The sequence below is a fragment of the Mobula hypostoma genome, chromosome 10 (assembly GCF_963921235.1).
Source record: "Mobula hypostoma chromosome 10, sMobHyp1.1, whole genome shotgun sequence".
NCBI lineage: Eukaryota > Metazoa > Chordata > Chondrichthyes > Myliobatiformes > Myliobatidae > Mobula > Mobula hypostoma.
In genome coordinates this window covers 54,327,922-54,351,209 of record NC_086106.1, presented here as the reverse complement: position 1 = coordinate 54,351,209, position 23,288 = coordinate 54,327,922, and the positions used below count along the sequence as shown (strand labels likewise).

The window sequence follows — 23,288 nt, the reverse complement described above, 5'->3', positions numbered from 1 at the left end:
TCTACATGTTCAAGCTTTTCAGTCTGCTGCAAGTCACCATTACAATCACTATGATCGTTTTCCACAGTGAATACTGAAGTAAAGTACTCATTAAGTACCTCTGCTATTTCCTCCATTTCCATACACACTTTCCCACTGTCACACTTGATAGGTCATGTTCTTTCACATCATATCCTCTTTCTCTTCACATACTTGTAGAACGCCTTGGGGTTTTCCTTCATCCTGCCCGCCAAGGCCTTCTCATGGCCCCTTCTGGCTCTCCTAATTTCCTTCTTAAGCTCCTTCCTATTAGCTTTATAATCTTCTAGATCTCTAACATTACCTAGCTCACTAAACCTTTTGTAAACTTTTCTTTTATTCTTGACTAGATTTATTACACCCTTGGTACACCATGGTTCCTGTACCCTACCATAACTTCCCTGTCTCACCGGAATGTACCTATGCAGAACTTCACACAAATATCCCCTGAATATTTGCCACATTTCTTCCGTACTTTTCCCTGAGAACACCTGTTTCCAATTTAAGCCACCAATTTCCTGCCTATTAGCCTCATAATTCACCTTACTCTAATTAAACGCTTTCATAACTTGTCTGTTCCTATCTCTCTCCAATGCTATTCTCGATATTGGAAAATTAAAATATCCCATCACGACAACTTTGTTATTATTACACCTTTCCAGGATCTGATTCCCTATCTTCTCGATATGCCCGTCCTTCCTAGTAATGGTCCAAATGCTCTTCGCTGTTAGAATTTGCTACCCAACAGCTATCTATATTCATTATTATAACATGCATAAACACAAGTAGAGTCATTGCAAAGTACAGCACAGAAACAGGCACCGACCTGCATTGGGACCATAGCCCTCCGTACCCCTATTATTGATGTAAATATCTAAACTTCTCTTAAACATTAAAATTGAGCTCACAAGCACCACTTATGCTTGCAGCTCAATCCACACTCTCACGACCCTTTGACTGGTTAATAGGCTTTGACTTTGCTTAAACACCATTGATTAATGGTGGCTGAGGGATTGGAGCAGGGGGCAGGGATTCAAGTTTTTGGATCATTGGGACCTCTTTTGGTGCAGGCGTGACCTGTACAAAAAGGACGGGTTACACTTGAATCCAAGGGGGACCAATATCCTGGCAGGGAGATTAGCGGGGGCTACTGAGGTGACTTTAAACTAGAATGTTTGGGGGGTGGGAATCAAATTAAAGAGGCTAGGCGTGAGGAGGTTAGTTCACAACAGAGGGATGGGAACCAGTGCAGAGAGACAGAGGGGTGTAAAGTGAGCGTAGAAGCAAAAAGTACAAAGGAGAAAAGTAAAAGTGGCAGGCCGACAAATCCAGGGCAAGCATTAAAAAGGGCTAAGAGAGTTGTAAAAGAGCACCTGAAGGCTTTATGTGTCAATGCAAGGAGCATTCGTAATAAGGTGGATGAATTGGAAGTGCAGATTGTTATTAATGATTATGATATAGTTGGGATCACAGAGACATGGCTCCAGGGTGACCAGGGATGGGAGCTCAACGTTCAGGGATATTCAATATTCAGGAGGGATAGACATGAAGGAAGGGGAGGTGGGGTGGCGTTGCTGGTTAAAAAAGAGATTAACGCAATAGAAAGGAAGGACATAAGCCGGGAAGATGTGGAATCGATATGGGTAGAGCTGCGTAACACTAGGGGGCAGAAGACGCTGGTGGGAGTTGTGTACAGGCCACCTAACAGTAGTAGTGAGGTCGGAGATGGTATTAAACAGGAAATTAGAAATGTGTGCAATAAAGGAACAGCAGTTATAATGGGTGACGTCAATCTACATGTAGACTGGGTGAACCAAATTGGTAAAGGTGCTGAGGAAGAGGATTTCTTGGAATGTATGCGGGATGGTTTTTTGAACCAACATGTCGAGGAACCAACTAGAGAGCAGGCTATTCTGGACTGGGTTTTGAGCAATGAGGAAGGGTTAATTAGCGATCTTGTCGTGAGAGGCCCCTTGGGTAAGAGTGACCATAATATGGTGGAATTCTTCATTAACATGGAGAGTGACATAGTTAATTCAGAAACAAAGGTTCTGAACTTAAAGAGGGGTAACTTTGAAGGTATGAGACGTGAATTAGCTAAGATAGACTGGCAAATGACACTTAAAGGATTGACGGTGGATATGCAATGGCAAGCATTTAAAGGTTGCATGGATGAACTACAACAATTGTTCATCCCAGTTTGGCAAAAGAATAAATCAAGGAAGGTAGTGTACCCGTGGCTGACAAGAGAAATTAGGGATAGTATCAATTCCAAAGAAGTAGCATACAAATTAGCCAGAGAAAGTGGCTCACCTGAGGACTGGGAGAAATTCAGAGTTCAGCAGAGGAGGACAAAGGGCTTAATTAGGAAGGGGAAAAAAGATTATGAGAGAAAACTGGCAGAGAACATAAAAACGGACTGTAAAAGCTTTTATAGATATGTAAAAAGGAAAAGACTGATAAAGACAAATGTAGGTCCCCTGCAGACAGAAACAGGTGAATTGATTATGGGGAGCAAGGACATGGCAGACCAATTGAATAATTACTTTGGTTCTGTCTTCACTAAGGAGGACATAAATAATCTTCCAGAAATAGTAAGGGACAGAGGGTCCAGTGAGATGGAGGAACTGAGTGAAATACATGTTAGTAGGGAAGTGGTGTTAGGTAAATTGAAGGGATTGAAGGCAGATAAATCCCCAGGGCCAGATGGTCTGCATCCCAGAGTGCTTAAGGAAGTAGCCCAAGAAATAGTGGATGCATTAGTGATAATTTTTCAAAACTCGTTAGATTCTGGACTAGCTCCTGAGGATTGGAGGGTGGCTAATGTAACCCCACTTTTTAAAAAAGGAGGGAGAGAGAAACCGGGGAATTATAGACCGGTTAGCCTAACGTCGGTGGTGGGGAAACTGCTGGAGTCAGTTATCAAGGATGTGATAACAGCACATTTGGAAAGCGGTGAAATGATCGGACAAAGTCAGCATGGATTTGTGAAAGGAAAATCATGTCTGACGAATCTCATAGAATTTTTTCAGGATGTAACTAGTAGAGTGGATAGGGGAGAACCAGTGGATGTGGTATATTTGGATTTTCAAAAGGCTTTTGACAAGGTCCCACACAGGAGATTAGTGTGCAAACTTAAAGCACACGGTATTGGGGGTAAGGTATTGGTGTGGGTGGAGAATTGGTTAGCAGACAGGAAGCAAAGAGTGGGAATAAACGGGACCTTTTCAGAATGGCAGGCGGTGACTAGTGGGGTACCGCAAGGCTCAGTGCTGGGACCCCAGTTGTTTACAATATATATTAATGACTTGGATGAGGGAATTAAATGCAGCATCTCCAAGTTTGCGGATGACAAGAAGCTGGGTGGCAGTGTTAGCAGTGAGGAGGATGCTAAGAGGATGCAGGGTGACTTGGATAGGTTGGGTGAGTGGGCAAACTCATGGCAGATGCAATTTAATGTGGATAAGTGTGAAGTTATCCACTTTGGTGGCAAAAATAGGAAAACAGATTATTATCTGAATGGTGGCCGATTAGGAAAAGAGGAGGTGCAACGAGACCTGGGTGTCATTATACACCAGTCATTGAAAGTGGGCATGCAGGTACAGCAGGCGGTGAAAAAGGCGAACGGTATGCTGGCATTTATAGTGAGAGGATTCGAGTACAGGAGCAGGGAGGTACTACTGCAGTTGTACAAGGCCTTGGTGAGACCACACCTGGAGTATTGTGTGCAATTTTGGTCTCCTAATCTGAGGAAAGACATCTTTGCCATAGAGGGAGTACAAAGAAGGTTCACCAGATTGATTCCTGGGATGGCAGGTCTTTCATATGAAGAAAGACTGGATGAACTGGGCTTGTACTCGTTGGAATTTAGAAGATTGAGGGGGAATCTGATTGAAACGTATAAGATCCTAAAGGGATTGGACAGGCTAGATGCGGGAAGATTGTTCCCGATGTTGGGGAGGTCCAGAACGAGGGGTCACAGTTTGAGGATAGAGGGGAAGCCTTTTAGGACCGAGATTAGGAAAAACTTCTTCACACAGAGAGTGGTGAATCTGTGGAATTCTCTGCCACAGCAAACTGTTGAGGCCAGTTCATTGGCTATGTTTAAGAGGGAGTTAGATATGGCCCTTGTGGCTACAGGGGTCAGGGGGTATGAAGGGAAGGCTGGGTTCTGAGTTGGATGATCAGCCATGATCATAATAAATGGCGATGCAGGCTTGAAGGGTCGAATGGCCTACTCCTGCACCTATTTTCTATGTTTCTATGTTTCTATGATTTATCAGATGGAGCTCATAGATCTCGACCTATTTGTCCACAGAGCAGCATCTTCACATACTTCTACCATTTTATTTCTGTTCATCCATGTTGCTTCTCAGTCATCTCTTCTCAGTTCAACTAACTACCTTAGCTTTTGCCTCTCTGAAATGATATTGCAGATGAAGTTGGTGATGGGAGATTGGAGCACATGAAGCCCTATATTGTAAGGGGCGCTAGTAATCGGTTGGTAGGGTGCAGAAGAGAAGAGGTTATCAGAGGTTCCTATGCAGATGATGTTTCTTGTCTGCGGTGTGGTTCATCAGTAGGAATGGGAATGGCTCATTTCAGACCTAGCATGCTTCAGTCATTGATACTTTCTACCACAGTCAATAATCTAGTTTCAGCACATGCAGTTCTGAATGATGCTACACAGTCAAATAGTTGGAGGGGAAACAGACATGTTCTTGGTAAATGTTCTTCTCTATCTTCAACCATTGTGAGTGCTAATGATGTGGCTGAAATATTCACAAGCATGCTGTTCAATATCCACGCCAAATGGCGATAGGATCAGGCAACTTCCAGAATAAGTACAGAAGACCTAGGCTTTTTCAATGTAGGTATCTACACAAGAAGACATAACATTGCTCAGGTGTTAAATCCAGTATGGCTAATGACCACCAAATCTGGCAACAATGAAACATCAACAGAGTGATGGACCTTGCCATCATGGGGCTATCAAGAAGCAATAATTCACAGGCACACCTATGCCTAATTTGGAATTTCCCAGGATAATTTGATCTTTAAACTTCATTTTCAACTGGATCTGTCACAATGGGACGTTGATGGCGGACCCAAACGCAAGACACAGACACTGAAGTACTAGGAACAGGACAAGGATACAGGACCTGGGCTAGGACATGGACAAGAAACAGGGAAACCAGACAAGGAACTATGAACTAGGAGCCTGGGCTTGAACTCCGAGCCACAGACTGGACAAGGACCCAGAACCTGGGTCTTGCCTCGGGCTCAGGCCCCAGAACCAGGCAAGGACATGACATGACTACAGGACTGGAGGCTTGGAGACAGGCTTGGGGTCTTGAGGCTTGAGGCTTGGGTATAGGGTATTTTAAGGCATGGGTATGGACTCCGAACCAGAGACTGGGCAAGGACCCAGAACCTGGAACCTGACTCAGGCTCGGACTCTAGAACTAGGCGAAGACAAGACGAGGCTACAGGACTGGACATGACTTGGTTGAGGAACTCCTGGGTAGGGCAAGACACAAGGACAGGAAAAGGCACATGGAAAGGACTTGGATAGGACTGGACTAGGCACGGACTGGACGAGGGCCTTCAGGAGCATGGAACCTTGGACTAGAAGAGATGGGAGCACGGAACACAGAGCTGGGGCCCCTCATTGGGAACAGGACGTAGGGCCGGGACTCATACACATAACACAGAGCTGGGACCCCTCCTTGGGAACAGGACGTAGGGCCGGGACCCATACACAGAACGCTGAACATGAAGAGACAGATCCCAACACAAGGTGGCGGCAAACAGCCAGAACCATCTAGCAAAGGCGTGGACACAGAGAGACAATACCGCACAACGAAAGACAGTTCCTTATCTTGACCTAACAAGGCTCCGGTCTAGCTCCGGCGGTAAAACTTCAGCGAGACAGGCAGGGTATACAGGCAGGGTATCCCGGCGAGGTAACCAGGCAGAGAGTCGGGGGGGGGGCGGGATGACAAGGAGGGGAACAGAACAGTCCAGTAGGGAATCCCTGCTTTGCGGAGGTATTTATGTCTCAGCCCCAAAATGGGAATCATGTGCCTGCAACAGAAACTGGAGGAAACCAGAAACCCTGGAATAAGGAGCTATGGACCAGACCACGAACCAGAATATGGACCTCATGGACCAGACCATAACAAGATCAGTTGTGGCCATGAGAGCTTCTTTCCATACATAACGAAAATTGTCTTTGATCCCAGGCTAAAGCATCATTGAGTGTGGCAAAAAGAACAACACTCTTTCAGTGGGCACCAAGAAGAATACATACCAGTGATTAGTGATGACCGAAGAACTGTCAGTTCAAAGAGAAACAGCTAACCACCAAAAAAGAAAGGTGACACGATCAACAACCCACCCTCCAAATCCCCTCCCCCAAACAAAATTCAGCAGGAACATCAGACCCCACTTGAAATGCTACAGAATATTGGACAGGCTCCCCATTCCATATTGACAAATACAGTACCATGTAATGGTCTTGAATGTATTTTATACACATAAGAAAATACAAATTATAACAAATTCAATAAAATAGGGATGCAGGATCAGGTGATGGATTTTAGCTGCATGATGTGGGTGCTGGTGGGCCCCACTGTGGTTCCTGTTGACCACATCTGCAGCAAGTTATAGTTACTTCAGGAATGTGGGCTCAAATTTGAGAAGCTAGAATCTGAGCTTCAAACACTGCGATACATCAGGAAGGCTGAGAGTTACATGGACTCTGTCCTCTGTCTGTGATCAGGGTCAAGAGTGTGTGACTGTGAATGAGGCACTTGGGGAGGAGACGATTCCAACAGGGAGTGCAGGAGGAGTCTCAGACACTGAACTTGCCCAACAGGTCTGAAACTGATGCAATGCACACAAAATGCTGGAGGAACTCAGCAGTCCAGGCAGCGTGGTAGGGGGAGCAGGGGGGACTTCGGGGTACTTGTGTTTAACTGTCGTTTATTCTTTGGGGCACTTCTCTGTTTTCGTGGATATTTTGCGAAGAAAAAGCATTTCTCTGACATTAAACTTGACCTTTGAACCTTTGAATTGCAGAGAAATTATGCACGGAAAAGGGAAAGGTTGAGATTTTGTGGTTCACATGGTTACCAGTGATCTTGGAAGAACAAGGGAAGAGTTTCCGCTGTGGAAATTTAAGAAGCCAGGGACAAAATTAAAATGCAGAAACAAACAGATAATAATCTCTGGATTGCTACCTGAGCAATGTGCAACTTGCACAGGTTTTATGAGATGAGAAAGATAAATGTGTTGTCAAAGTTTGGTGTGGGAGAAGTGGGTTTGAACTTGTGGAACATTGGCACCAGTACTGGAGAAAGGGAGCTATTCCAATGGGAAAGTTTCCACCTGAACTAGGCTGGGACTAGAATCCTGGCAAATCTTGTAACTAGGTCTGTGGTTAGGGCTTTAAATTAAATTTTGGGGGGCGGGGGGAGTGGATTGAACAGGTTGGCAAAGTGAAGATAACATTAAAGAGAAGGAGAATCCTGGAGAGGTTACAGAAGTCTCCAAATTAATGTTCAAGCCGAAGTTTAGAAAGGGACAAGAAATTATCTTCAGAAACATGGAGACAAAGTTGAAAAGAGTGGTGAATACAGAACTGAATCTGCTATATTTCAATGCATGTTGCAGATATAATAATATAGATGATCTCATAGCATAGTTACAGATTGCCAGGTATGATGATGTGAAGGAAGATCACAGCTGGGAGTTTAACATCCAAGGATACATATTTTATTATAAGGACAGGCCGCTGGGCAGAGATGTTGGGATGGTTTTGTCTATTTAAAAAATAAATAAAGTATGATTAGAAGATGCAGTCTTCAAGGGTTTAAAAAAAGACACTGATGGGAGCTTCATATAGCTCTGCAAATGGCAGCAAGGATGTGAGTTAGAAATTGCAAAGGAAGATGGAAATGGCGTGTAAAGTGCTTAATATTATGTTGGCCATGGGAGATTGCAATATGCTGATTCATTTGGAAAATCAGGTTGGTACTCGATTCCAAGAGAAAGAGTTTGTAGAATGCCTATAAGACAGCTTTTTCAAACAGCTCCTGCTTGAGACCATGAGGGAAAATTCTGGATTTGGTGTTGTATAATCAGATTTGACTAAGGGGCCTAAGGTAAAGGAACCCTTAGGAGGCAGTCATGATGCTAGTATAGAATACACCCTGCAGTTTGAGAGGGAGAAGATAAAAATTGATGTATCAGTATTACAGACCAATAAAGGGAATTACAGAAGCAGGAGAGAAGAGGGGCTAAAGTTCACTGGAAGGTAACTAGTTGGGATAATAGAAGAGTAATGGTTATACTTTTTGAGAACAATTACACCATAAGACATAGGAGCACAATTAGACCATTTGACCCATCGAGTCTGCTCTGCTATTTCATCACGGCTGATCCATTTCCCTCTCAACACCATCCACCTGCTTTCTCCCTGAAACCTTTATACTTTGACTAGTCAAGAACCATAACCCTCCACCTAAAATGTACTCAATAACCTGCCCTCCACAGCAGCCAGTGGCAATGAACTCCAGAGATTCGCCACACTCTGGTTTTAAAAAAAAATCATTTTCGTCTATGCTCTAAATAAACGTCCCTCTATTCGGAGGGTCTGCCCTGTGGTCCTAGACTCTCCCATCATAGGAAACATCCTCTCCACATCAGAGGTATTTAGGCCATTCGTCATGTCTCAGTGAGATTACCCCCTCTTTCTACTAAATTTCAGCAAGTGCAAGCCCACAGGCACTAATTGCTCCTCATACAATAATCCTTTCATTCCTCGAGTCATTCCCGTGAACCTCCTCTGAACCTTCTCCAATGTCAGCACATCCTTTCTTAAATAAGGGGCCCAAAACTGCTCACAATATTCCAAGAGAGGCTTCACCAATGCCTTCTAAAGCCTCAGCATTAAATTGTTGCTTTTATATTCCCATCTGCTCAAAATGAATATTAACATTGAGTTTTCCTTCCTCGTCCCCGACTCAACCTTCTAATGAACTTTCAGGGAATCCTGCATGAGGAATCTCTTTGCACTTCAATTTTTCTAAATTTCTTTCCAGTTTATACACTTTTATTCATTGTACCAAAGTGCCTGTCCATACATTACCCAACACTATACTCCTTTTAGCACTTTTTTGCCCATTCTCCTAATCTATCTAAACCCTTTTGTATCCTTCCTACTTCCTCAAGACTCCCTGTCCCTCCACCTATCTTAGTATCATCTTTGCCGCAAAGCCATCAATTCTATCATCCAAGTCATTGACATACAGTGTAAAAAGAAACAGCCCCAACACTGACACCTGCAGAGCACCATCAATTCTGAGGCCACAAGATTGGTGTATCCAAAAAAAAAGGCATTGTAAAGGCAGGATGAGGCTACCAGCAATAAAAGCCAGGTCAAACCAGCATTAAAGAAAAATAGAGGACATAAAATGTAGCGAATAATACTGGGAATCTAGAGGATTGGGAAGTGTTTAAAAACAAACAGAAGGCAACTGGGCAAAAACGTTAAGAAGAGCAATACTAAATATTAAGGGAAGCTAGCAAATAATATAAACAAGGAAACCAAAAGCTTATTTTTAGACATATAAATAGTAAATGAGAGGAAAGACTTAACACAGGTGTCACAATCACGGATACGGCAGCGCAGCAGATTCGGCAATTGCTCTCGTGAATATGCACGTGTCAGCTAATTATTATTTCAATGTGATAGTAGAAAACATAGAAAACCTACAGCACAATACAGTCCCTTCCTTCGGCCCACAAAGTTGTGCCGAACATGTCCCTACCTTAGAAATTACTATGGTTAACCATAGTCCTCTATTTTTCTAAGCTCCATGTACCTATCCAAAAGTCTCTTAAAAGACCCTATCGTATCCGCTTCCACCACCATTGCTGGCAGCCCATTCCACGCACTCACCACTCTCTGAGTAAAAAACTTACCCCTGACATCTCCTCTGGACCTACTCCCCAGCACCTTAAACCTGTGCCATCTTGTGGCAGACATTTTAGCCCTGGGAAAAAGCCTCTAACTGTCCACATGATCAATGCCTCTCATCATCTTATACACCTCTATCAGGTCACCTCTCATCCTCCGTCGCTCCAAGAAGGAAAGGCCGAGTTCACTCAAACTCTTTTCATAAGGCATGCTCCCTAATCAAGGCAACATCCTTGTAAATTTCCTCTGCACCCTTTCTATGGTTTCCACATCCTTCCTGCAGTGAAGAGACCATAACTGAGCAAGTGGGGTCTGACCAATTTTCTATATAGCTGCAACATTACCTCTCGGCTCCTAAATTCAGTTTCATGATTGATGAAAGCCAATACACCGTATGCCTTCTTAACCACAGAGTCAACCTGCGCAGTTGCTTTGAGCATCCATTGGACTCAGACCCCAACATCCCTTTGATTCTCCGCACTGCCAAGACTCTTACCATTAATACTATATTCTGCCATCATATTTGACCTACCAAAATGAACCACTTTACACTTATCTGCGTTGAACTCCATCTGCCACTTCTCAGCCCAGTTTTGCATCCTATCAATGTCCCGCTGTAACCTCTGACAGCCCTCCACTCTATCCACAACACCCCCAATCTTTGTGTCATCAACAAACTTACTATCCCATCCTTCCACTTCCTCATCCAGGTCATTTGTAAAAATCACGAAGAGTAAGGGTGTCAGAACAGATCTATGAGGCACAGCACTGGTCACTGACCTCCATGCTGAATACGACCCGTCTACAACCACTCTTTGCCTTCTGTGGGCAAGCCAGTTCCGGATCCGGGAAGCAATGTCCCCTTGGACCTATGTCCCCTTACTTTCTCAATAAGCCTTGCATGGGGTACCTTATCAAATGCCTTGCTGAAATCCATACACACTACATCTACTGTTCTTCCTTCATCAATGTGTTTAGTCACATCGTCAAAAAATTTAATCAGGCTCATAACCACAACCTGCCCTTGACGAATCATGCTGACTATTCCTAATCATATTATGCCTCTCCAAATGTTATTAAATCCTGCCTCTTGGGATCTTCTCCATCAACTTACCAACCACTGTAGTAAGACTCACTGGTCTATAATTTCCTGGGCTATCTCTACTCCCTTTCTTGAATAAATGAACAACACTGCAACCCTCCAATCCTCCAGAACCTCTCTTGTCCCCATTGATGATGCAAAGATCATCGCCAGAGGCTCAGCAATCTCCTCCCTCACCTTCCATTGTAGACTGGGATACATCTCATCTGGTCCCAGTGACTTATCCAACTTGATGCTTTCCAAAAGCTCCAGCACATCTTCTTCCTTAATATCTACATGCTCAAGCTTTTCAGTCCGCTGCAAGTCATTACTACAATCACCAAGATCCTTTTCCATAGTGAATACTGAAGTAAAGTATTCATTAAGTACCTCTTCTATTTCCTTCGGTTCCATACACACTTTCCCACTGCTGCACTTGATAGGTCCTATTCTTTCACGTCTTATCCTCTTGCTCTTCACATACATGCCTTGGGGTTTTCCTTCATCCTGCCCGGCAAGGCCTTCTCATGGCCCCTTCAGGCTCTCCTAATTTCATTCTTAAGCTCTTTCCTGTTAGCCTTATAATCTTCTAGATCTCTAACATTACCTAGGTCTCTAAACCTTTTGTAAACATTTCTTTGTTCTTGACTAGATTTACTACAGCCTTTGAACACCACGGTTCCTGCACCCTACATAATTTCCCTGTCTTATTGGAACGTACCTATGCAGAACTCCACTCAAATATCCCCAGAACATTTGCCACATTTCTTCCGTACCTTTCCCTGAGAACATCTGTTCCCAGTTTAAGCTTCCAAGTTCCTGCCTGATAGCCTCATAATTCCCGTTACTACAATTAAACACTTTTCTAATTTCTCTGTTCCTATCTCTCTCCAATGCTATTGTAAATGAGATACAATTATGATCACTATCTCCAAAATGCTCTCCCACTGAGAGATCTGACACCTGACCAGGTTCATTTCCCAATACCAAATCAAGTTCAGCCTGTCCTCTTGTCGGCTTATCTACATATTGTGTCAAGAAACCTTCCTGAACACACCTAACAAGCTCTACTGCATCTACCCCCTTGCTCTAGGGAGATGCCAATAGCTACTTGGGAAACTAAAATCTCCAACAACGATAGTATTTAACTTCATTCATTCCGTTGTAGTACTTGTCGAGACTTGGGCACGGACATTGCTACCCTTCGCTTTCTGCATTCCGCCTTGGCTGAGCAATTGGACTGACGAGTCAGGGAACTCTGAAGACGAGTGAATTCGTTTTATTCTTAGCTGTTCTTTTAGCCGCAGGGTAAGCTTCGTTGCTTATTTGAGGGTTTTAGTCAACGGCCCTGTTTAGCCTATCGGTTATTGTTTTCTTTCCCCTTTAACATTGTTCATATCAAAGTCTGTGAACTATGAACCTGCATCTGTGTCTCTTACTGCACACTTGGGCTCTCTGTCCGAACCTGGGTTGACAGCAGGTCTGCTGAAAACTCTCTATGGAAGGCACTAAGAAGATAGTGCTTACTTAGGAAGCTGAGAAGTCTGAAGATGGGTAAGATACCTGGTGAGATGATCTACGCCCTAGATTTTTAAAAGTGAGTTAAAGAAATTGTGAAGCAAGAATACATGATTGGCTGACTGGCAGAGAGTACAGAGTGGGGATAAAGGTAACATATATAAAATGCTGGAGAAACTCGGCTCTAGCATAAAGAGCTGATCTTTCAGGCTGAGACTCTTCGTCAGTCGTGATGAAGGGTCTCGGCCTGAAACATCAGCTCTTTATTCCTTCTCTGGTTGTCTGCCGGTGACTAATGATGTTCTACAGATGTCAGTGTTGAGGAAGCAGGGATTCTGCAGAAGACTTGGACATTCCAGGAAATGGGAAATAAGTGCCAGAAAGAATACAGTGAAGTGTAGGGCCAGGCATTTTGGTAGAAGGAATAAAGATGTAGAATATTTTCTAATGTGGCAAGGAAGGCAAATGCAACATTTGTATTCATTTCGAGAGGAGTAGGATATTACAGGAAAGATGTGATTCTGAGGCTTTATCAAACATTGGACAGACTGCACTCGGATTATTGTGAGCATTTTTGGACCTCATATCGATAAAATGATACTCTAGTATGGAGGAGGGACCAGAGTATATTCACAGGAATGTACCGAGGCTGAAGCAATTGAGGTATAAGAAGTTGTTATCTTATTGAAACCTCCTGACACCCCAAAAGCCTTCTACTCCCTGTGAGGCAGAAGTCATATGCATGCAGGTTTACCCCTCACTTTCCTACAATGAATCAAGCTCCAGCAGCACTCAAGAAGTTGGACAGGTACACCATATGCTCCCCAAAACAGCCACACTTTCCACCAGTACCACACAGAGGATGAAGTGAATGCCACTCACAAGATTTAAAGATGCAGCCTTTTTATGCTATTTGTACAATAAGGTGTCCACAGGGCTTTCGTGTGAGATAACATTTCCTCATGTATCTTTATCTCCATCATGCACTATGCTTACGAGGAAATGTATCATGGTTCCTTGAGTGTCACCAGGCCTACTGTGATGAAATCATGGGCCAACCCCAGGATCGGATCAGATTGATCGAGAATGCAAAATTTCAGGAAAGCAAGTGCTCAAGGCTGCTAGGAACTTTTAATATCTGCTGTTCTTGATGTCAATACCCACATCTCAAAAATCAACAAAAGGGATTGATTCTGCCGAAGAGCCAGATCTGTCTTGTTCTAAAAACAAAAGCTGAACACTGTACGGCTTCTGCTCTGACAGGTTTTGTTGATGCAGGAGAGCTGGGAAGAAACAAGGTGCGTAATTTCCGACCTACCTGGAGCTTGACCCTCCCATTCCTGATCTGTGTCTTTCGTTGGCTGGTCTGTATAGCAACCAGCGATGACAGGGCTTTAATCGGATGCTCATGAAGCCTTTATCGCCTTTTCTTGTGTGATGTTTCTGCTTCTAGAGGAGATGACACAATGAGTTGTCGTTTTTTTATACCAGACATATTCAAGTCTGTGAGGCTGACTTGTTTAGACATTTTCTGTCTTCACAGAAGGAATAAAATACTAAAGATATAGTTAAATACTAAACTAAAGCAAGAGGACGAGATTTTTCAGTGCTGTATCCATAAAGCATTGATAAGTGAGAAAACAAAGAGAGTGAATTCTAACTGGCTGCACCACCGTCTAGTCTGGAGGTGGGTGAGTGACCACTGCACAGTCTCGAAGTAAACTGCAGAAAGTTATAAACTCAACCAGCTCCAGCATTGGCACTCGCCTCCCCGACATCCATGACATCTCCAAGGAACCAAGCCTCAAAAAGGCGGCATCTATCAACACCCGGGACATGCCCTCTTCTCATTACTACCATCAGGGAGGAAGTACAGGAGCCTCAACAGATTCTACATTTTGGCGATTCCAATGTTTATGCGGATAAGAGCTATCCGTACTGGAACGAGAGAGGCCGAGGAAATTGCGCTTTCGCTCCTATCTTTTGCGGGACGACCAACCACATCTTTCCCCAACTTCAGATTCTCTTCATCCTGTTTTTCACAACAAACCTATACCTTGTGGTTTCACAACTTCTCACATTCCGCTTTAGATATGTCTCCGAATTTTTTCTTCTAATATATTTTGTTTTTTTTTCCCTCTTTAAATAACATCTTAAAATAACAAAGCCACACTTGAAATGTCATCAACGCTCTGCTAGACGGCTCCAGCAACTTCCTCTGAAACGTTCCTCAGGAAGACACTAGCCAGCCAATATGAACTGTGCGCTCACTCTCCATGGCATGTGATGACATTCATTCAATGCTGGAAATTGTCAGAGAGGCTGTGAATGTGAACTAAACATATGCTGGAACTTGTTTCCGTCACTTGTTTTCTGGCGGTCTGCAATAAGCTCTTGTATTGCAGCACCTTACGGTTAACTCTATAGTGATTTGCGACACAGAGTTTTCCTACTTCCTGGAAACACCTTAACCTCTTCATGTACCCGACGACTTTTTAATTTATTGTGTTTTGCACTACTTGTTTTAACTTAACTACTTAATATACACATGCATACTTAGTGTAATTCAATGTTTTTTCCCCCCGTTTATAATGTATTGCATTGTACTGCTGCATCAAAGTTAACAAATTTCACGGCATACGCCGGTGATATTTAACCTGATTCTGATTGTCAATTTGGGGCAGTTTGCTGCTGTTGTTACGTTCTCAACTTCAATTTCATTCAAACACCCGCATATCCCCGAAGCGAAATCCCTACAGGTAAAATAGGTAGAAAATAGGACAAAAGTAATAGCCGTTCAGGAGTTTTCTCAAATTGTTCGTGCAATATATTGGTTGTACGATCATTGGCACCGAGTCCCAGTTTATAAACATGTAACTGCCCACAATTTTCTCAATCGAATAGTACTAAAATTATGTAACGGTAATGAATAGACCCAGTTTGTCATTCAATTTCTTGTCTTTACCTGCACTGGATCTTTGATCAAGGAGGCTCCGTCAGTGAAGGTCCGCTTTGATCAGCAGTCAGTTGCGATTTGTGTGTTCTGTGCTTCCTCTCTCACTCACACCGTGTGCCTTACTCGGATTGGGCAGATTGATTGATCCAATAAGGATTAAAGATATGCATGTGATTACTTGTTGCCGGGTGACTTTATTCTTTTCATTCTGCTGGTTCAGTGTGTGATGAGTGTAGATGCTGCACTCAGATACCATGTACCTACAGAACCATCCCTATTAACTACAATAGTTATATCACCGCAACGTACTCTGTCAAGCTGCCAATCGATTTATACCGTCCTCAATTCCTCAGCCAGTCAGCTACATTGAGGATAACTTACCGCAGCCAACTAACTGAAAGTCGTCATGCGGTTTGGTGGGCGAATGGGTCACCCGAAAATGACCCCATTTCAACTGGATAGACAACATGAGGTGTTGAATAGCAAGCGAGAGATTTCTATAAATATAAGATAATGTGAGAGATAAACTTCTATAGAAGCAGAGAGGGGGGTATCCTAACTGGTTGGACTACATATTATCTATATTCTACCAACAGGACACCATTGCCATTGGGGGAGGGAGCAGATTCCATCTTTTGTTATAGAAACCGACAAGGTATTTCCAAAGCCATCCTGATTTCTCACCCTGGTCTCTTTGAACCCATCTCCATAATGTTAATCTCAGCATTCCGACCACTGCTGAAAATAGAGAAACCAGTCAAGGGGAACATAACCGTGTGGCCGAATGAGGCAATCAACATGCTTCAGGACTATTTTGAATGGTGAACTGGCAGATGTTCAAACAATCTGCCAGAAACTTGGAGGACACAATTTTCGACCAATATGCCTCGTCTATCACTGGCTATATCAGTAAGTGTGTAGACAACGTTGGTGACTCAGGAACGGTCATCTCAATGTCCAACCAAAAGCCCTGGCTGATCACTGAGGAGCTCCTCCGATTTAAAAACCTAGGATACTGCCTTAAATTCCAGTGGCAGAATGGATCATAGAGGAGCCTGAAGAAACCTCATCTTAGGCACCAAGAGGGACAAGACCAAGGTTGTCTTGGCCTAAAGCAGCTGAGCCAGACAATATCCCAGGTCAAGTTATCAGGGAGTGTGCACACAGCTCACTGATGTCTTTATGGATATCTTCAAAACATTACTCATCCAGGGTACTGTCCCTACATGTTTTGAATCAGCCACCATCATCCCTGTATCAAAGAACTCTCAACCTGCAGAACTAAACAACTACTGCTCAGTGGCAATGACACCAATCATCATGAAGTGCTTTGAACAGCTGGCAATCAGAAGCTCCAATCCTGCCACACTCGACAGTCATCAAAATGCTTACCAACAGAACCTCTCTAGAACAGATGGAATAGCATCTGTCATGCACCTGGCTCTGACACACCTAGCAAGTTAAACCAACTGGGTATTCTACTTCCTAACGAATGAACATCAGATAGTCAGGATGCACAACTTCACCTTCCTCCCCATCATCCTCAAAATGGGCTCCTCCCCAGGGCTGTGTGTTGAGCTCGTTAACTGTACACTCTGCTCACACGTGACTGCATGGCCAAAGACATTATATTAGTCACATTGTCAAGTTCGCCAATGACATAACAGTGCTGGGGCTCATCATCAACAACAACGAGATGGATGAGATGTCCTACAGAGGGGAGCTGGTAGAGCTCAAATCCTGGTGCCAGGCTAATAACCTCTTCCTCAACGCCACCAAGACAAAGGAGAGGATTATTGATTTCAGAAGAACTTGCACTAGTCATACTCCTCTTTACACCAGCAGCACAGCTGTGGAAACTGTTAGCAGGTTCAAACTCGTAGGAGTGCACATTACTTACAACTTACCATGATCCCAGTACACATCCTATACGATCAGGAAAGTTCACCAAAGCCTCTACCTTCTAAGGAGGCTGAAGACAGCTGAACTATCCACATCCATTCTCAGTCATTCCACAGGTCCGCACCAGAGACCATCCTAAGAATCTGCATCACTGCATGATGTTGAAACTGCACTGTGACAGGCAGGCAGGCTCTGCAAAGGGTAGTCAAACTGCCCAGCGCATCACCAGCACCAACTTATCCCCCATCATGAACATACAGTAGATAGAGCAAGGTGCCAGTAACATCATGAAAGATCCCACCGATCCTGCTTGTGGGTTGTTTGTCCCACTCCCATCAGGGAGGAGGCTACTAGGACCATCAGAAACCAAAATAGTTACTTTGCCCAATCACTAGGGCTGATCAACATCTCCACCCACTAACCCAACCCTCCACACTACTTAACACCTGCAGTTTATTATTTCCAGTTAGTCTCCTTAGGCACAAATTTTCCTGTGACTAGTGTCATTTTATGGCCATACAATCAATCTATGTATATAAACTATCTTCTGTGTTTATATTTATTACTTTTTATATTATTCTGTTCTTTACCTTATTGTGTTTTTTCTTATCCTGCATAAGATCTGAAGTAACAATTATTGAGTTCTCCTTTACACTTGTGTACTGGAAATTACATTAAACAATTGTTGATCACAGCCTGATATAGAAACACCAATGCTGAGGAACAGAAAAGTCTACAGAAAGTGTTGGATACAGGCCAGTCCATCACAGGCAAAGGCCTCCCAACAAGTGACCACATTTACAAGGAGCTTTGCCACAGAATGCAACATCCATCATCAAATCCCATCCCATTGAACCCATGCACATCTCTCACTACTACCATCAGGCAGGTGGCACAGAATGCTTAGGTCCCACACCACCAGAAACAGGAACAGTAATTACCATACAACCATCAGACTGCTGAACTGGTGTGGATAACTTCACACATCACAGTTCTGAATGGATTCTAAAACCCACAGACTCAATTTCACGGACTATTTACAACTCATATTCCTGGTATTATTTTTTTTTTTGCACATTGGTCTTTGTTTAGACATAGTTTTTCATCAAATCTGTTGCATTTTTTTCTTTTCCTGTTGATGAGAGGGAGTTGCCGACTACAGACAGACAGAGAGACAGAGAGATAGACAGCCTGCATGAAGACCTTACTTCCTTCCAGGATGAACACTGACTAAGTTCCTCAGCATGCAGAGAATCAATTTCCAGCCCAATGAATCCCCTCATTACCAGCTGTAGAAATGGCCTGGATAAATCCAGCATCATGTACATGATCCCATTTAGATTATGGAATTGATAAAAATAGCTAAGAAACAGAAAATGTCTCCACCCAAGCAAGGCTGCAGGACCGGATGGTGTCAGTACCAGTGTGCTCAAAGCCTGTGCCCCTCAGCTATGTGGAGTACTTCACCATGTATTCAACCTGAGCCTGAGGCTCCGGAGGGTTCCTGTACTGTGGAAGATGTCCTGCCTCGTCCCTGTGCTGAAGATGCCGCGCCCCAGCGGCCTCAATGACTACAGACCAGTGGCATTGACCTCCCACATCATGAAGACCCTGGAGAGACTTGTTCTGGAGCTGCTCCGGCCTATGGTCAGGCCACACTTAGATCCCCTCCAGTTCGCCTTCCAGCCCCGACTAGGAGTTGACGATGCCATCGTCTACCTGCTGAACCGTGTCTACACCCACCTGGACAAGCCAGCGAGCACTGTGAGGGTCATGTTTTTTGACTTCTCCAGTGCGTTCAACACCATCCACCCTGTTCTGCTGGAGGAGAAGCTGACAGCGATGCAGGTGGGTGCTTTCCTGGTGTCATGGATTCTTGATTACCTGACTGGCAGACCACAGTACGTGTGCTTGCAACACTGTGTGTCCGACAGAGTGATCAGCAGCACTGGGGCTCCACAGGGGATTGTCTTGTCTCCCTTTCTCTTCACCATTTACACCTCGGACTTCAACTACTGCACAGAGTCTTGCCATCTTCAGAAGTCTTCCGATGACTCTGCCATAGTTGGATGCATCAGCAAGGGAGATGAGGCTGAGTACAGGGCTACGTTAGGAAACTTTGTCACATGGTGTGAGCAGAATTATCTGCAGCGTAATGTGAAAAAGACTAAGGAGCTGGCGGTAGACCTGAGGAGGGCTAAGGTACCAGTGACCCCTGTTTCCATCCAGGGGGTCAGTGTGGACATGGTGGAGGATTACAAATACCTGGGAATTGACAATAAACTGGACTGGTCTAAGAACACTGAGGCTGTCTACAGGAAGGGTCAGAGGAGACTGAGGTCCTTTAACATCTATTTCCTGAGGAGACTGAAGTCCTTTAACATCTGCCAGACGATGCTGAGGATGTTCTACAAGTCTGTGGTGGCCAGTGCTATCATGTTTGCTGCTGTGTGCTGGGGTAGCAGGCTGAGGGTAGCAGACACAAACAGAATCAACAAACTCATTCGTAAGGCCAGTGATGTTGTGGGGATGGAACTGGACTCTCTCACGGTGGTGTCTGAAAAGAGGATGCTGTCTAAGTTGCATGCCATCTTGGTCAATGTCTCCCATCCACTACATAATGTACTGGATGGGCACAGGAATACATTCAGCCAGAGACTCATTCCTCCGAGATGCAGCACAGAGCGTCATAGGAAGTCATTCCTGCCCGTGGCCATAAAACTTTACAACTCCTCCCTTGGAGGGTCAGACACCCTGAGCCGATAGGCTGGTCCTGGACTTATTTCATAATTTACTGGCATAATTTACATATTACTATTTAACTATGTATGGTTCTATTACTATTTATTATTTATGGTATCAATAAAGTATGACTATGACTATGACTAAACAAGTTCGTAAATTTGCGCCATCTCCCACTGGTCTGTCTTCCTTCAATAATACTCACTGACAAATGAAACTACATGGTCTGGAAGACTTGGATAAAATTAAGTTAATACGCATATGTCTGACCCCCGTGGTATATTCTCTTTTGCCCAATCCCCTGGATGCAGAGGGTGCTCAGAGGAATTTAAGACAGTGATCCTGACTGCCATTTATAACAACAGGGGGATCACCGTGGACAGCTAAAATAAATGCAAGCAACGTAAAAGTTGACATCTGATAACATTTGCCATGGGAATTTGGACACACTTTATCAGAGTGCTTGCACAGGTCAACCAAACCAGGCGAAATACACAGGCCCAGGCAAACTCTACAAGGATATTAGTGCCATATGCAACTGAGAGTGAGGCAAGAGTGTGCAAGAATTTTGAATCCATTGACGACGTGTACTGATTGTAGATTTTAGGAAGGAGAAGAGACATGAACACACTCTGGTCTCATTGAAGAAAGTGGTGGAAATATTGAACAGCTTCACGTTCCTGGGTGTGAATATTTTGCAGGATCTATCCTGGGCCAGAACATAGAGGCATCATGAAGATTGCATGCCACAATCTTACTAAAGGAGATTCAATATGTTATCAAAGACTAACATACTTTCACAGATGTACAGTAGAAAGCGTTCTGATTGGTTATATCATGGCCTCATATGGAAACTCAAATGTACAAGAATGCAAGATGCTACAGAGAGCAGTGGTCTCAGCCAGTTCTATCATGGGTACACCTCAACCCACCCACCATCAAGGTCATCTATAAGAAGTGATGCCTTGGTTTCCACAGAAGCCTGCGGCAATGAATTCCACAGAGCCACCATTCTCTGGCTACAGAAATATCTCCTCATCTCGGTTCTAAAGAAAAGCCCTTCTATTCTGAGGCTGTATCCTCTGGTCCTAGACTTGTCCACCTTAGGAAACATCCTCTCCACATACACTCGAACCGAGGCCTTTCAATATTCAGTAGGATTCAAATAGATCACCCCTCATTCTTCTGAATTCCAGTGAATACAGGCCCAGAGCCACCAGATGCTCTTTATATGACAAGCCGTTCAATTCTGCAATCATTAGACACTGGACACTAGACACTAGAATACTACAGCACAGTAGAGGCCCTTTGGCCCTCGATGTTGTGCCGACCCATATATTCCTTAAAAAGTACTAAACCCACACTATCCCGTAACCTTCTATTTTTCTTCCATTTTCATCATTTTCCTGAACTTCCTTTGAACTTGTTCCAGTGTCAAACATCCTTTCAAAGATGAGGGTCCCAAAACTGTACACAATACTGCAAGTGAGGCTTCACCAGTGCATTATAAAGCCTCAAAATTACATCCTTGCTTTGATATTCTAGTCACCAGAAATGAATATTAACGTTACATTTGCCTTCCTCACCACTGACTTAATCTGCAAATTAACCTTTTGGGAATCCTACACAAAGACTCCCGAGACCCTCTACACCTCAGATTTTTGAATTTTCTCTCCTTTTTGAATATAATCTACCTTTTTATTTCTTCTTCCAAAGTACTTGACCGTACACTTCCCAACACTGTTTTGCAACTGCCACTTATTTGTCCGTTCTCCTATTCTGCCTAAGTCCTTCTGTAGTTTCTCTGTTTCCTCAAAACTATGTGCCCCTTCAGTTATCATCGCATCATCTACAAACTTTGCAATGAAGTAATCAATTCTGTCATCCAAGTCATTGACATATGACATAAAAAGAAGTGGTTCCAACACACACTCCAGTGGAACACCATTAGTCGCTGGCAGCCAACTTGAAAAGGCTCACCTTGTTTCTGCTCTTCGCCTCTTGCCAATCAGCCACTGCATTATCCATGCAAGTATGTTTCCTGTTATACTAAGGGCTCCTAGCTTATTAGATAGACTCATGTGTGGCATCTTGTTTCAAAGGCCTTCTAAAAATACAAGTACACAACATTCACTGATTCTCCTTTATCTATCCTGCTTGTTATTTCTTCAAAGAATTCTAACAAATTTGTTAGGCAAGATTTTTCCTTGAGGAAACCATGCTGACAATGACTTATTTTATTATATGCCTCCAAGTACCCTGAAAACCCACCCTTAGCAGTGGACTCCAACATCATCCCAACAACAGAGGTCAGACTAAATCTAAAATTTCCCTTCTTCTGACTGTCTTCATTCATGAAGAGTGGAGGGAGACTTGCAACTTTTCAGTTCTTCCAGAATCATTCCAGAATCTGGTGACTCTTGAAAGATAATTACTGATGCTTTCACAATGTCTTCATCCACCTCTTTCAGAACCCTGGGGTGTACACCACCTGTTTCAGGTGACTTACCTTCATTCAGTCCTTTCAGTACCCCAAGAACCTTCTCCCAAGTAATCGCATCCTCATATGCTTCTAACCCCTGACACTCTTGAAATTTTGGCATATTGTTTGTGTCTTCCACAGTGAAGTCTGATGCAAAATATTTATTCAGTTCATCCACAATTTCCTTGTCCCCCATTACTACTGCTTCACTCCAGTATTATTTTCCAGTGGTCCAATATACAATCTCAAATCTCTTTTACACTTGATGCATCTGAAGAAACTTTTGGCATTGTCTTTAATATTATTGGCTTCCTTACTTTCATATTCTATCTTTTCCTTCTTAATGACTGTTTAGTTGTCTTCTGTTGATCTTTAAAAGCTTCCCATTCTTCTAACTTACCACTAATTTTTGCTGTGTTATGTGCTCACCCCTATGCTTTTGTGTTGGCTTTGACTTCTCTTGTCGGCCACAGTTGTATCATCTTGCCTCGAGAATACTACATCCTCTTTAGGATGTATATATACCATGCCATCTGAATTGTTTCCAGAAATTCCAGCTATTGCTGTTCTGCTGTCATCCCTGCCAGTGTTCTTTTCCAACCAA

General features: G+C 43.6%; 1 protein-coding gene across 4 annotated transcripts in view; it reads right to left on the bottom strand.

The window, feature by feature from the left end:
• The window catches only part of LOC134352910 (interferon-inducible GTPase 5-like), a 41,198-nt gene that overhangs the window by 5,318 nt on the left and 12,592 nt on the right, over positions 1-23,288 (bottom strand). Inside the window, exons 1-2 of one of the 4 annotated variants that reach the window (XM_063060515.1) lie at positions 15,568-15,632; positions 13,921-14,051 (exon numbers count right to left, since the gene is read on the bottom strand). In XM_063060515.1, coding sequence (XP_062916585.1) covers positions 13,921-14,012 — 92 coding nt within the window. In that variant the 5' untranslated portion in view covers positions 14,013-14,051; positions 15,568-15,632. Of the gene's footprint in view, positions 1-13,920; positions 14,052-14,658; positions 14,687-15,567; positions 15,633-23,288 lie in introns of those variants that run through there. The other 3 variants (XM_063060516.1, XM_063060517.1, XM_063060514.1) reach the window with 3 other exon arrangements.